This window comes from Hemiscyllium ocellatum, chromosome 17 (genome assembly GCF_020745735.1).
Source record: "Hemiscyllium ocellatum isolate sHemOce1 chromosome 17, sHemOce1.pat.X.cur, whole genome shotgun sequence".
Lineage (NCBI taxonomy): Eukaryota > Metazoa > Chordata > Chondrichthyes > Orectolobiformes > Hemiscylliidae > Hemiscyllium > Hemiscyllium ocellatum.
This window is the reverse complement of record NC_083417.1, coordinates 60432869-60449154: the sequence shown is the minus strand read 5'-3', so window position 1 is coordinate 60449154 and position 16286 is coordinate 60432869. Positions and strand designations below refer to the sequence as shown.

The 16286-nt window shown below is 41.4% G+C and overlaps 1 protein-coding gene across 2 annotated transcripts in view; it reads right to left on the bottom strand.

Moving 5' to 3' along the window:
* Positions 1-1545: 1545 nt before the first annotated feature.
* Positions 1546-16286, bottom strand: part of prmt7 (protein arginine methyltransferase 7) — a 51301-nt gene continuing 36560 nt past the window's right edge. For both annotated transcript variants that reach the window (XM_060838217.1, XM_060838218.1), the window contains 5 exons: positions 11516-11677; positions 7357-7431; positions 4936-5096; positions 3849-3945; positions 1546-3041 (listed from right to left, as the gene is read on the bottom strand). In XM_060838217.1, coding sequence (XP_060694200.1) covers positions 2880-3041; positions 3849-3945; positions 4936-5096; positions 7357-7431; positions 11516-11677 — 657 coding nt within the window. In that variant the 3' untranslated portion in view covers positions 1546-2879. The remainder of the gene's footprint in view (positions 3042-3848; positions 3946-4935; positions 5097-7356; positions 7432-11515; positions 11678-16286) is intronic.

The following is a 16286-nucleotide window of genomic DNA, read 5'->3' as shown; positions in this document are numbered from 1 at the left end:
GACACATAGGAGCAGCCTAGTGCCTGTTCCATTATTCAATGAAACATTGGGTGAACTCTCTGTTAACTTCATGTAGCATGGAATAGGGAAGCAAGTGAAGAAAGAAATTGTGGAATTACAGACAGCAGCTCATCCTATCTGAAAGGGTGATGTGTTTAGACTGTGGATTGCTGGTAATGATGGCAAACAGTTCTAGGTTCCAGACAGAATGATATACAAATGGAGGGGTGGGATGCGGAAGTGAGTCTGTTTATATTAAGAGAGAAGCATGATAGAGTCCTTATCCTAACTGATGACTAAAAGATGAACATTTGCAGTGGAAACAGGAAAGGAGAGTAAAGTAGCAACTCTCTTCATTAATTCTGATGATCTATTTCTTACACAATTTACACAAGAAGCCCCTCCCCTGACATCTCCCAAGAGAGGAATGATCCTCAGGTTAACAATGACACAGGGGGCCCTCTTTGTAGAACACAGTTCCAATCTGACCTCGTACTGCGCTATTTTCTACTCTCTCCAGATTACACTTTTGTAACTTTCCTCCTCTCTTCTGCTTTCACTAGAATCTAATAAATAGTTTTAATATTCTTTTTGTAATCTGTCACGATCTTTTCCAAGTGTATTCAACCTGTTTTACCAGTAAAGAGAAGCACAATTGTTAGCCACGACTCAGTGTCAGCAGTCCTTTTTCTTCAACACCTTTTGCCATTACATGTCCAGTAATGAAACTAGCAAAGGAACCAAACTGACAGTAAGTGTGTGAAGTTGAGTGAGAAGGGACATGTGGGTCATTTTCTTTCTAAATATATATATTTTGATATACATTGATTTTTGGGACTTGAGCATGTTGGACAAGGTCAGTATTTATTCCCCATCCTTAAAGACCATATTTATCACAAACAGTAATCCACATTAGAAACTGTAGAGCCAAGTATGATAACTTTCTTTTGGGCAGATGTTAATTTAGAGCAATAATCAATCATGAATTTATCTAATCAAGTTCAATTTTAATAAACATATACATTAAGCATGAGGACATGCATACTCCATTTGTAAGAGAAATTAGTTGGAACAACCCCATTTTCCAGTGGCAATCTAATCTATGCTGTGTGCAGACCAAGTTCCTTAACAACATAGTGTCTGCAGCTTTCAGTTTTATGCATTGGTTGATACACCTGTGGTGAGAAACAGCAGCCCCCTCTGCAATACTGTGTTGATATGGGATTTAAAATCTGAAGTCAGTGAGATCAATGGTGTACATGTCATCAGTGGGCTAGATTTGTGGAAGATAATAGAGCTGAAACTCACTGACGGTAGTTTGTCAAACTATCTGACAGGGTTATATATGTCTCTTCTCTCCTGAAGTGTAGTAACCTCCTCTAGCATGTTAGTTGAGACTGCAGGGACTTCCCTCAACCTCAGGGCATCCCAGGGGACACAATATTCCCCATGCCACACATATTCCAGCACAGGTCACTGCATATGCAGTGTGAAGCAGACCATTATCTAATAGGACCAGTGCAAGAGAATGAAACTGCCACCAGATGGAGCCTGCTCATTTTATTTTATCAGCATGTGGTTTACAAACAGCAGAATCCAAGTCTGTGATTAGTACATTCTAAAAGCATTTAGGACAGCAAAATCATAGCTCATGCAAGTCTATGGCACCTGCACATAATCTCAAACAAGACAACTGAACCAAATACATTCCACACAGTTCGTGACACTTATTAAATAAACTCCAGCAAGACTGACTGAACAAAAAGCTAAGTCACATAGAGCCAGCATAACTCATTGGGTTTATACTAACCATGGCTACTAGAACAGTCCAGGATTACACTCAACAATGGAGCACAAGGCATTAGTAGTGCCTTTTGTGATAAGCCAGCTTGTTCTAGATGAGGTGCAGGGCCATGAGGTAAAGCACATTGCTAAGGGACCGCACAGAAACAATTTACTTACTTCCTTTAACCAGGGTCAGATGTCCTAACAGTGGTAATGGACAATACAACATAGTGATTGACATCACCATCCTCCCTCCAGTAAACTGACATTCAATCTTCAGTCACATCCAGTGGAAGACGAACGTCCTTAAATATCCAGTATGGAAAGAAAAACAATCGCTACATAACAGTTCCTCCTGTTCCCCAAATATTTCACACACTGATGTGTGTATTGACAATCACCACTGCCACAAAGATAAGCCTGGCAGCCAAGTGCACAGGAAGATTTCTCCATAGGGTCTGTTATGTATCAGTTTACCAAAAACATCTAGCAATGCAGCATGTTCTCAATACAGCAGAGTATCAGCTTGTATGACATGCTGCAAAGTCTGCACAGGTACTTAACTCTGAATCAAGGTAAATGATTCAAAAACAAGCCTGAAATTTAAATAAAGTAGTGTAGTCCCCTATGTAATGAAAGAGGATTACTCTAAAACTGTAGAACTAGGAAAAATCTCCAGATTCGTTTATTGCTCTGTGCAAATACACAACACAGCATTAGCTCTGTACTACACTGCAGTGTCAACTTAGATTGCATGTTCTTTCCTGGAGTGAAGCTAGAACCCCCTGACCATGTTGAAAATGCTGACTGAGCCAAGCAGTGTACTCAACTCTTGCCTCTTTTCCTTATCACAGCTAATTCTACACTGCTTTGATGTTGAGTGCAATGATTAAATAACCAATTTTGCTTGTACCAAAAATTCAATGTCAGAAGAAACAGGATGAAACAAAACTTTTTGTTTTCTGAGTGTCCAAAGGATTCCCAAGAGCAATATTTGCGTCTAGTTTCAGGCATTCAGTTTTCCTGTAGCAGTTACTGACATCACCCAGAGACAAAGGTGCATTCTCTCTCTTCCTCCATAAAGCTTTGGCTGGTCATGGGGCCAACCTGAAATCCATGGCTAGCTCACCACTCTCTGGGTGAAAGGTCACATTGTAAGCTACTGAATTCAGTCCATCTGTTGAGCTTTTGGGATTCGTCACTGAACTAAGGAAGTAGACACCTTGCTTGCAGTGTGGGTTCCAGTTACAGTCACCCTGTCAACGGCATAACAGTAGTAGTTCAGGAATGATCACAACATACGTTCTTACAGCACCTTTAACAAAGTACCTCAATATAATATAATATAAAAAATATTAAACAAGTCAAAAAGATAGCAGAGCAGATGACCAAAGCTTAGTCAAAGGAGCAAGCTTTAACACGAACCTTAAAGGAGGAAAATGAGATAGGCAGAGAAGTGTAGGAAGGAAGTCACAAAACTTAAGAGTATCGGCAACTGAAGATATGTCCAACTCCCCACACCGCTGACAACCCAAGGGCTGACTCACTGTCTGCACCAGTCACAATCAAATCCTCCTGGAATAACTGGACGGTTTCCTGCTATTAAACGCATCTGCTACAAGCTATGCCTCCAGTAGCATGGGTCATCAGAATTTAAATTTCCTGCTGCAGGTCCCCCTCTGCCCTTATCTCCCCCCTCTTCCTTTATCATAACCTTTCTGTTGTACAATGTCACTGGCTGTTAAAAGTTTTAAGGCCACTAGTACACTATTTCACAGCTACAACCACATGGAGCACAGTGAGCAGCATCTGGGGAGGCATTAACTGGAAGGCTTGGCAATCAGTTTTGATCTCTATGGAGTCTCCAAACTCAGCAAATTAACTTGCTTTCCCCTGCACAATCATCGATGCTCCAATACATCAGTATAACAGTGTCACTATCCCATTTCTATTCCATTCCCTCATTGGTCAAATTGATTGCAAAAGAAGTTTGCTTCCTAACTGAGCACCTGATCCCCATGACTTGCTGTGCTCAACTCACTGTGAAACAAACAAAGGATTACCGTGTGAGAGTAGGGTTTGGTTAACCCTGTGCTGATGCTGATGTCTTCATTTAAGGAATAGTCCATCCAAAGCACCACTCCATGGCAAATGCCTGATCTAGAAAATTCACCATTTTACAACAATTAAAATCAGAAATATTACAAGTTAAATTTCTAGTGTATACAATAAATAGAACATTAGTTCATCACCAACCGCAGAAGAACAGGGGAGCATGGGGCTGCAGGGTAGCAAAGGGAAGGTGAACAGACAGCTTCAATGTGAACTATTTCACTGACTGTACAGAGAAAACGCACCGGTGAATAAGAGAAAAATACACTTGAGAAATTCAACATAGGACTAAATGAATAGCTAACAAATAGCTGAGATGTACAATGCAGCACCACATGATTCTGATAGACAAAGACTAATGAAACCAAGAGACAAAGCCCTCTGCAATTGACTGATAACTAACAGACAGACAATGAATTGACAGACAGAAAACTAGGACAAAAACATAGCAATTGTCCACCTCCACCAGGGCAGAAACAAATTATTTGAACTTTGAGAGCAACTATAGGTCCGCAGATGTTCTTCCTGGCTTGTGGACCTAGAATCTTGTTAGTTGTGAATCAGTATCCAATAGCAACCAGTTACCTCTGTAACCAGTAAGACGGTCACACAAACCAACAACACAGTAACTAAAGACAGGTTAGGAAAATGGTCAGGTAATAAAAACAAGGACTGCAGATTCTGGAAACCAAAGTGGTGCTGGAAAAGCACAGCAGGCCAGGCAGCATCCGAGGAGCAGGAAAATCGACTTTTCGGGCAAAAGCCCTTCACCAGGACCCCTTCATTAGGAAAATGGTAATAATAAATCACAATTTAACAATGAAGGGCTCATCTAGAGCTCAGGGATTAAACACAAGACTTTAATTTAACCAAATCATCTAAACAGATATTGATAAATTAATACAGAATTCATGACAATAAGTTATTTTGACTGCAGAGAGATTTAAATATGTGCCTCTCTCTCATATACCCCAAGCATCTCCCTACCAAAAATCATTTCAATTCTTTCCTGTTTAATATTAGCTGCAGGAAATATACCTCAATAGCTTCAGTGATCCTGTGGAGTAAATTGGCTGCTCTGGTACCTCCTGGCGAAAATCAAAGTGGAGGACCTGGCAAGGGTCACTGAGTGCCCGACACGGGTATTCCCAAAGTGGGTGGGGTTCAGCCTCCTGACATTCACGGAAATTCAATGAATTCTGCAAAACAATGGCACAAGAGAAATGAGAGGAACACTGACATGTAAAGAATGTAAGTGGGGGCCCATGTGTGGAATGAGTGAATTTGAAACAGCTATCGACATTCCAACTTTAAAAAACCAAGATAAAGTTGTGGCTGAACATGTCCAACATACATGAAGTTAAATGCATACACTGTTGGTAAGAGTCAGCAATGGTTCGAAAGTAGTGCAGCTGCCTGTGTCAGAAGGTTCAAATCCCAATCCAGTGCCTCAAGACAATTTAGGTTGACACTTCAGAGGTGTACTGAAGGAATGCCACCCTATCTACGTACTCAGGTGAACATTAAAACACTCTCTCTACTATTTGAAGAGGACTAGAATTCTCCCCGGTCACCTGGTCAACAATGAACCATCAATCACGATCATTAAAACAGATTACCTGCTCATTATCACATTGCTTTGTAGAATGGCTGTGGCAGTTCCTACATTACAACAGTGATTACATTTTTTGATCACCAGCATTCCATTAGCAATGAGGTGCTTTGGGACATTTAAATGTCATAATGGATGCTGGATAAATGCAAATATTTCAAGAGTTTCAGTAATGTAGGAGCACAGGAGGATTGGAAATAGGAGGGAAAGACTATTCAGCCTTTCAAACCTGCTCTTCTATTCAACCAGATCATCCCTCTCAACCATTTTCCCACACTTTTCTTATATCATAGGTGTGGCACGGTGATTCAGTGGTTAGCACTGCTGCCTCACAGTGCCAGGGATCCGGGTTTGATTCCACTCTTGGACGACTGTCTGTGCAGACTTTGCACATACTCCCCATGTCAGCGTGGGTGGCCTCCAAATTCCAAAGATGTGCAGGCTAGGTGGATTAGCCATGGTGAATGCAGGGTTACAGGGGAGGAGTGGGTCTGGTTAGAATGCTCTTGGGAGGGACAGTGTGGACGCGATGGGCTGAACGGTCTGCTTCTACACTGTAGGGCTTCCACGAACTATGATCAGCATTTAATATCTAAAAAGCTTTTAACTTTGCATTCATCAGAAGGTTTTCAAAGAATACAAGAGCAAAATCAACATTTATAATGCATAAGGATGGTTGGATGGCAAGTGGATCTAATGGGTAGAGGCATTAATTAGCATTAATGAGTGCATTTTCAATGGTGGCGTTTCCACCAACCACAGTCAACTTATCAATCATTCAGCACTCTCCTCTCATGCAGTATAAATGTTGCTTTTCCCTTGAATTTGTAATATTGCAGAATGTCCCGAAAAGCTGTAACAAAATATGCCTCTTTTCAGCAATATTCAATTCCTGTATCCTGTACTACAAAACAACTATCTAGAAATTTAATCAATCTCAGTCTTGAACACAGTCAATAAGTGAGCTCTCACAGTCCTCTGAATCCCAAAGACTCACCATTGAGTGAAGAGATTTCTCATCTTATCAGTCCTAAATGTTCTGGACTACCAGTCAAAGAAAACATCCTGCCTGTATCTACACGTTTGAACAATTTTGCATTTTATGGAGACATGAACTGAGAAAATGTCAACAAATTAATCTATTCACAGAGTGCAAAACTGAATACATGTCTCCTGGTAAACCATTTTCTTGGCATTTAAAGCTAATCCTCTCTGATGGTCTAACTTCTTGCTACCTTTTCTCCATAACTCAAGTGCATACTGAACAAAAATACTGCCTAAAAGAATGTGAAATTTAATTGGTACTTTTTAAGTATCTCAATGACTGAAGGTTTTATCACTTTTTGACAAGCACACAGGCTCAGAATTTTCTGATCAAAAAGCCCACGTTAAGACAGTTTCTAAAGATATACAGTTATATATGAAGATTGATATCTGCTGAAAATCAATGCAAGACCTCATGAGGTTTTCAAGGCCCAGAAAATATTTCCCAGACAGCCAAGCATCATATGCTGCGAGATCTGAAAGATTATTATCTCTTTTTTTTCTCCTCTGTCTCAAGAAAATCCTAGGCAATATAACTGTTCCAAATATTTAGACTTTCTCCCAGATCACACCACTGGCTTTCCTTTTAGATACTCCCACACAATGTACAGCCAAGTATTAATATCTTACCATGTACTGAATCCCCCAATCTTTGGACACTACATCAACACTGCATTTCACAGCAGCATCCTTGCAGCTGAAACGTTCAACTGACTAGACTAAGAAAGCAGTGGTGGCCAGTTATGGGTGCAGCCTGTTGTACAAACGGTTCAAGGTCTATGCATTAGAAAACAATCTCTCACCTGGATCATCTCGTCCATAAGGCTGACGTTAAAGCCTTCACATACTCCACAGGGAGCACGGATACGCCAGAGGTTCTACAGAGATAAAGAGTAAATGGGATCAGTTTAAATAGATTGCGCTGGTTGCTTATCCAAAAATAAGATATTAAGATATGCAAACGATTGAAGTAAATATAAAATAATTCACATTTTCCACTGCACAAATTATAAACTTTCTCTGCGTCAAGTGAAAATGCACAGAATCAAAGTACCTTTGCACATTGTTTCTACTCAAGTAACATGGTGCCAACTCAGCTAGTTCCAACTGCCCGCATTTGGTCCATATCCCTCTAAACCTTTCCCATCCATTTACCTATTCAAACATTTTTTAAATGCTGCTATTGTACCTGCCTCAACCACTTTCTCTGGCAGCCCATTCCATCTCTGTATCACTCTGAGTGATGAAGTTGCCTCTCAGGTCCTTGTTAAATTTTTCCCCTCACCTTTTGCACTCTTTCCTATAACAGGGTGACCAAAACTGTACACAATACTCCATGTGCGGCCTCACCAACAACTTATACAACTGTAACGTAATATCTCAACTCTTATACGCAATGCATCGTCCGATGAAGGCCACTATACTAAATGCCTTCTTCACCACCCTAGATTAGAGTGGTGCTGAAAAAGTACAGCAGGTCAGGCAGCATCCGAGGAGCAGGAAAATCGACATTTCGGGCAAAAGCCCTTCATCAGGAATAGTTTATCAGGAATATCACTGTAGATATTTTTAAACAACCTGTTCACACATATTACAACACACCTCTGGAGCAAGTGTGGTTTGAACCCAGACCTCCTGGCCCAAAGGTAGGGACACTACCACTGCAGAACAAGAGCCCTATGCATTGCCACTGAATCATGAGACAAGCATCATGGTAGAAGGAGAATGAACTGACATGTGTCCAATACTGTCTTGGAATCCTACACTACTGGGATGCAGTTCCATAGTAATGCTCCAAGTCACAAGGCTGCGCCAGTTCCCACACAGGGTGGTCATAATTTAGCCTCTTTAAATTGCTGCATCAAAAAAAATTAAAAGGGACCGTGTACTTAAAATAAACACCCACCCACATACTTCAAACCAAGTTTCCGGAATGTTGTTTCAGAGATATTGCTATTTGCTGCCCACTACCTTACTCAACAAACTTGATAATGAATATGAGCTAGTTTCGCAACCCATGAAATCAAACAAGAGGACTCAATTTATTCATGTACATGTTAGGTGTATTTGTCACAAATACAGTGAAAAGCACTGTATAATGTCACCACTCTCAGGTGCCACTTTGTAACACCTAAACTAAACCAAAACACAGAATATAATGGTAGAAATAAAGTTAACAATTGAGCTTTACTGTCCTTCTTGTTAAGTGCTTAGCAATGGTACTGGATCGGGCTTCTTCCACCCTGATACTGAGAACACCAACATTTACTTCCCAACCAACACTGACACATGTATGATCACAGGATTGTGATCATCCCACTCTTGATTGATATCCTCTCCCAAACCTAGAAACCTACAGACTTACTGCAACACTCCAGTACTATGCCACATGATGTGCTGTCTCCCCTTGAGGACACTGAGGGGGCTTCTGGTTACAATATCAAATTTCAGATTTGTATGAAAATAAGGACAAGGATTATAACATTCTATCATTGGACACATATGATATGTTCACTGGCGAAGGCATAAACATATTGGCTATGCCACAGCATGGTTTCACCCTGCAAAAGATCTAATAAAGCTATTTAACAACATTGCCCCAACGTCCCACCAAGTAGCCCAGCTGGTCCCAAGTAACTCACGGAGAACCTATTTCTCTCTCTCTCTCTCTAGCTGGCCTTGCCCTGCCAGTGGTCAGTCCAGTGTCTCTCCTTCTCTCCCAGCTCCAGAGATCCCTTCTCAAAATAGGATTTTTTCATTGGTTCCACAAAAATACACAGCATTTAAAATATTTTCTAAAAAATACTTTATATGCAAAAAAACCCTGTCTGGTGTTGATTGAAAACAATCATCGTAATTCTGGCTATTGACAGATCCTGACTCCAAGATCACATGCATGGAGCATAGTAATCCGTGGTCTCAGAATTGGAGGTAGGAGAGAGCGAGCAAGCAGTGGACTGGCCTGGTGAACTATGCAAGGTCAGAAACTACTTCAAAACTCAAATGAAATAACTGTGGTGTTTTTAGTTTCTGAAATTTGCTGAATCAAGTAACAGACCTAATATAAACACTGCCCTCCATGAATTCCAGTCACAAAAATAAATGTAAATAGCTAAATGAACGTTGGTAGTGTCTCACATCATGATAAGGACACAAATTATATTTGCATAGAGCAATGAACAGATTGAATCTGGAAAATTGTGATAGGTTTTTGGCATATCTTTGGAAGATTGCATTTACCTTGGAACAGGTGCAATGCTGATCTATCAAAATGGTACCAGGACCAAAATGTTAAATTGAGGACATGTCGCACAGAGCAGACTATGAGTATAGAGGATACGGGGACTTAAGTCAAGTGTTCAAAACAATTATAGGATTTGATAGGGTAAATAGTAAAAGTAACAGTCTACAACAAAGGAGCATAAGCATAGACCACACAAGGATAATTTCAGGAAACACTCCTTCACAAACAGCTTAGTTGAAATCTATCCTCCAAAATGTTGTTGAGGGTGGATCAAATACAAATTTCAAAACTGGGGATAAGATTTGTTAAGAAAAGGTCTTTTGGTAGAAGAGAACTTTGAGTGTTGTTGACAGAAAACACAGTGTCTTGTGCTCATCAGAATCTCTCAGTGGTTAGCACTGCTGCCTCACAGTGCAAGGGACCTGGGTTAGATGCCAGCCTCTGGCAACTGGCTACCTGGAGTTTGCACATTCTCCTCGCGTCTGTGTGGGTTTCCTCTGGGTGCTCCGGTTTCCTCCCACAGTCCAAAAATGTGTAGGTTAGGTGAATTGGCCATGCTAAATTGCCCATGGTGTTGAGGGATGTGGGGGTTAGATGTAAATGTAGAGTAATAGGTTAGGGCAATGGGTCAGGATGGGTTACTCTTCGGAGGGTCAGTGTGGATTTGTTGGGCTTAATAGCCTGCTTCCATTAAGCTGTAGGGATTCTATGATTTGGATGAAGTACCACTGTAAAGGGAGACCAACACTTATGTTGAGTGGAGCATGCAAGTTGGTTGGCAAGTGGACTCTGACTGGTAGTATCGTTGCAAGGATAATGCACCAATTAGATAACGGATAGTTAACTGCAAACTTTTATCTAAATTTTATACCAGGCACGTTAACTCTGACCGGTCATGGCATTTCCTGAGATCAAACAGAAAATGGTTAAGACTACCTTAAGTTGAAATGTGCGCAGCGGGTATATGTTCTTCTTGTCTCAAAAGAACAGGTGCCTGTGCATTAATATACATAGCTTCCAATAGACAAGTATGTCACATTATAAGACCAAATGACAACCATGCATTGGCTGTAAACATAATTATTTGCACACTCGGAATTACTTAGCAGATAATGTCCAATTGTAGAATCACACCTAATATTGGACACTGTGTTAAGAATTTTGCTACCTCAGACTGGTTAGGTTTCTCACTTGCTGCAAACAAAGGGTCATGTTATTTGATATGTTCTGACAGTCTTTGTGAAATACAGCCTTCATTCCTGGCATCACAACTGCACTGAAATTCATACTCCACATACTTGCTTACATGATAGATAGAACATTCTTTCAGTTTGATGACAGCATCTTATTTGTGGTTGTTCAAACAGTTGAGAAATCTTACCCTTCCAGTGCATTTGGATATAGACTGGATACCAGAATCTACTGGTTAACCAATCAATTTTCTCTCATTTGGTATATACGCTAGCTATTCTTTTTTATTGATATTTCTTATGAATTGCCCTGATGACTGCAAATTAAAATAAGTCAACAAAACATGTCTTTCTTCAGTATACGTTGGGAAAGGATGTTAATGAATATAGGCCTAACATGAGAAGTTGGGAGTTATGATACAGTTAAATCATGGCACAGAATGGTCTATCTACTCTATTCTTGTGTTTCTCCAATTCTAGTGTCAGACCATACCCTTTACACCATGATACTGCTTTTCTTTCACTCACCTCAAACTCCACAGCCATCACTAAGAGTATGGCAGACTGTGGCAAAACAGTCAACTCACTACTCAGGACCTTGGCAAGGTATGTCCTTGCATACCAGAAATAAAGGTTGTGCCAGGGAAGGAGGCTGGTGGTGAAGAATGGTTCTCCAATCAATAGTGATACCTGCGAAAACAGAAACAACCAAAATGAATCAGTGATGTAAAGGAAGCTGCACTATAACAAAACACGACTTACTCACCTACTTCACCTTCCAATTAAAAACCATGAACATTGAAGCTGCGCACAAACGTTGCCACAGTTTGGGCATCTAGGTAGGTTTTACAGAGCATCCTGAAGAATGAGGATGAGAGAGGGAATTACAAAACTTAACAGCTAAAAAGCTTAAGTCATGACCGCTGATGGTGGGGTAAAGGATATACAGCATGCACAAGATGCTAGAATTAGAGTAACAGTGTTCTCAGAAAAATCATAGTACTGGCTGTGGAGATAGGCACAGGGGAAGGGTTTAAATGCACATCTCTGAACACCAGAAAGATCATTATTTGAAATTCATTGGCATGTGCCCCTTCCTTAGGGCGGCATGGTGGCACAGTGGTTAGCACTGCTGCCTCACAGCGCCAGGGACCCGGGTTCAATTCCTGCCTCAGGTGACTAACTGTGTGGAGTTTGCACATTCTCCCCGTGTCTGTGTGGGTTTCCTCCAGGTGCTCCGGTTTCCTCCCACAGTCCAAAGATGTGCGGGTCAGGTGAATTGGCCATGCTAAATTGCCCGTAGTGTTAGGTAAGGGATATATGTAGGGGTATGGGTGGGTTGCGCTTCGGCGGGTCGGTGTGGACTTGTTGGGCCGAAGGGCCTGTTTCCACACTGTAAGTAATCTAATCTAATTCCTCAAGAGGATAAACCCATCCATAGTGCCCTAAAACAGTGACCCTAGCAAGGAAATAACAGGTTCAGACAAGAAAGGAAACACACTGAGGGCAAGACCAGCAACTGAGCAAAGATTTCTCATTCACCATGCAGCAACATGTTCCACCCAGGTAGAATTCTCACCATCAGGTAGTTTAAAAGCAGCTGGTCAGGCACCAGTATGTGTGACCACACTGGATGGTGGGCTATCCAGAAACCGCAAGGGTTAGTCAACTGCTGTGGTGATGAGGTGGGCTCAGAACATTTGAGGCAATGCCAATAGCCTCCCCAAATACACAATATTATTTCTCCAGCATAAAGAAACAAATGCTCAATATTCAATGATCATCCTAAGATAAGCTCAATGTCTTTTCTTTGAGCTGACTTTTTAAAAGTTCACTTTCCTGTCCCCTACACCCTCACTTTTCAAAATAGACGAACTGAGCTTATGGACCTCTGTCACTACGATTGAGATCATCCATTCAGATGCCTCTGTAGAAAATCTTTCATTTCCATCGGCTCATAAGTAGCATCTCCTTGGACCTAGCCTGAACTCAGTTTTCTTTGGTTTATTTCCCAATCCTTTCATGCCCTCTAGAATACTAAATCCACGTAGTCCTTACAATGTCATGTGACTGTGATATAGGTAAACTTTCCCTTTTACTTTTTCTGCAGCCTTTGGCATAATTGATCACACTAAAACCTCTCCACCATTGTCCAGGTGGGATGTCACCTCTATCTATGCTTGCAATGCTTTCTCTGATCCTTCTAGCTTCAGTGATCCCTAATCATTGACCCATCCTATTTAGGACTTACATGCCGCCACTTGGCGGTATTGTTTAAAGGTGTAGCTTCAGTTTTTACAAGTTTGCTGATGACACCTAATTCTACTTCACCAGCACATCTCTCAATTTATCCACTTTTATTATCAGACTTCTCATATGACATCCAATAGTGGATAAGCAGATATTTACTCCAACACCAAACTTCATTCCTTCAACTCTGATTCCATCCTTCTTGCCTGGCAAATATCTGTGAATACGACAACTCATTCCCCAGCCAGAGATGTGCCACATTTGCACCCTCACCCGACTTCTCCAACCCCACAAACACACAGAGTCTGTTGTCACTGCCTTTGTTATCTGAAAGCCTGACTTCTCAAATCCATTCCTGGCTGGTGTCCACCTTCCACCATCTGTACACATCATCCAAAATTCTGTTGCCCATGTCTCGCATCACGACAAGTACTGTGTATTCAGCATCCTGATAGAGAGTGACATGTGGACAAGAAACACCATTATTTTAAAATTCTCACGTTTTCAAATCCTTCTCTTGCTATCACTAATCTTCTTCAGCCCCCACCCTCCAATATATTTACATCATTGAATTCTTACCGCTCAGTAACATTTTAGAGGGTAGATTTCCACTAATCTTTTTGTGAAGTGTTTCCTGACACCACCTCTGTGTGATCTCAGTCGATGCTCTTTTATTTGAGGCTCTCTATTTACCCTAACAAATCATAAACAACTCTTTTAAATATTTAAGTTTCCCTTTATCCCCTACACTCAGTGAATGTGAATATGCTCTCTGAAACTTGTCCTCAATTTAACCTTTTGGCCCTGGTATCATTCTGACAGATCTGCATTGCACCTGCTCCAAGGTAAATGTTATCTTCAAGATATGGTGTCAGAAACCTATCACAGTATTCCAGATTCATTCCTTAGTGTGAATATAATTTGTACTCTCATCACAATGAGACCAACATTCATTCAGCTGGTTACATTTGTCTTTGTGACTGGAATTCGTTGAGGGTAGTGTTTGTATTTGGTCTGTTGCTCGATTCAGCAAATTTCATAGAACATAGTACATTACAGCGCAGTACAGGCCCTTCAGCCCACCTGTCATAGCAATCTGAAGCCCATCCCACCTACACTATTCCATGTACGTCCATATGCTTGTCCAATGGCGACGTAAACGTATTTAAAGTTGGCGAATCTACTACCGTTGCAAGCAAAGCATTTCATATCCTTACTACTCTCTGAGTAAAGAAACTACCTCTGACATCTGTCCTATATCGATCACTCCCCAATTTAAAGCTATGGCTCCTTGTGCTCACCGTCACCATACTTGGGAAAAGGCTCTCCCTGTCCACCCTATCTAACCCTCTGATTATCTTATATGTCTCTATTAATTCACCTCTCAACCTTCTTCTCTCTAATGAAAACAGCCTCAAGCTCCTCAGCCTTTCCTCGTAAGACCTTCCCTCCATACCAGGCAACATCCTAGTAAATCTCCACTGCACCCTTTCCAAAGCTTCCACATTCTTCTTATAATGGGGTGACCAGAACTGTACACAATACTCCAAGTGCGGCCACACCAGAGTTTTGTACAGCTGTAGCATAACCTCATGGTTCCGGAACTCGATCCCTCTATTAATAAAAGCTAAAACACTGTATGCCTTCTTAACAACCCTGTCAACCTGGGTGGCAACTTTCAAGGATCTGTGTACCTGGACACCGAGATCTCTCTGCTCATCTACACTACCAAGAATCTTACCATTAGCCCAGTACTTTGCATTCCAGTTACTCCAACCAAAGTGGATCACCTCACACTTGTCCGCATCAAACTCCATTTGCCACCTCTCAGCCCAGCTCTGCAGCTTATCTATGTCTCTCTGTGACTTACGACATCCTTTGTCACTATCCACAACTCCACCGACTTTAGTGTCGTCTGCAAATTTACTAACCCACCCTTCTACGCCCTCATCCAGGTCGTTTATAAAAATGATGAACAGCAGTGGACCCAACACACTGCCTTGCGGTACACCGCTGGTAACTGGATTCCAGGATGAACATTTCCCATTAACCACCAGCCTCTGTCATCTTTCAGCAAGCCAATTACTGATCCAAACTGCTATATCTCCCACAATCCCATTACTATAATAGCCTACTGTGGGGAACCTTACCGAACGCCTTGCTGAAATCCATATACACCACATCAACTGGTTTACTCTCATCTACCTGTTTGGTCACCTTCTCAAAGAACTCAATAAGGTTTGTGAGGCACGACCTACCCTTCACAAAACCATGCTGACAATCCCTAATCAAATTATTCTTTTCTAGATGATTATAAATCCTATTTCTTATAACCTTTTCCAACAATTTACCAACAACTGAAGTAAGGCTCACTGGTCTATAATTACCTGGGTTGCCTCTACTCCCCTTCTTGAACAGGGGAACCATATTTGCTATCCTCCAGTCTTCTGGCACTATTTCTGTAGACAATGACGATTTAAAGATCAATGCTAACGGCTCGGCAATCTCCTCCCTGGCTTCCCAGAGGATCCTAGCATAAATCCATTCCGGCCCAGGGGACTTATCTATTTTCACACTCTGCAGGACTTCTAATAACCCTTCCTTGTGAACCTCAATCCCACCTAGTCTCGTCGCCTGTATCTCAGTAATCTCCTCGACAACATTGTCGTTTTCTAGAGTGAATACTGTCTAAAAATATTCATTAAGTGCTTCCCCTATCTCCTCTGACTCCACACATAACTTCCCACTACTATTCTTGATTGGCCCTAATCTTACTCTTGTCATTCTTTTATTCCTTAAATACCTATAGAAAGCCTTAAGGTTTACCCTGATCCTATCTGCCAACAACTTCTCATGTCTCCTCCTGGCTCTTCTGAGCTCTCTCGAGGTCTTTCCTGGCTACCTTGTAACCCTCAAGCGCCCGGAGCCTTCACATCTCATCCTAACATAAGACTACTTCTTCCTCTTGACCAGAGATTCCACTTTCTTCATAAACCACAGCTCCCGCGCTCTACTGCTTCTTCCCTGCCTGACAGGTACGTAAGTATCT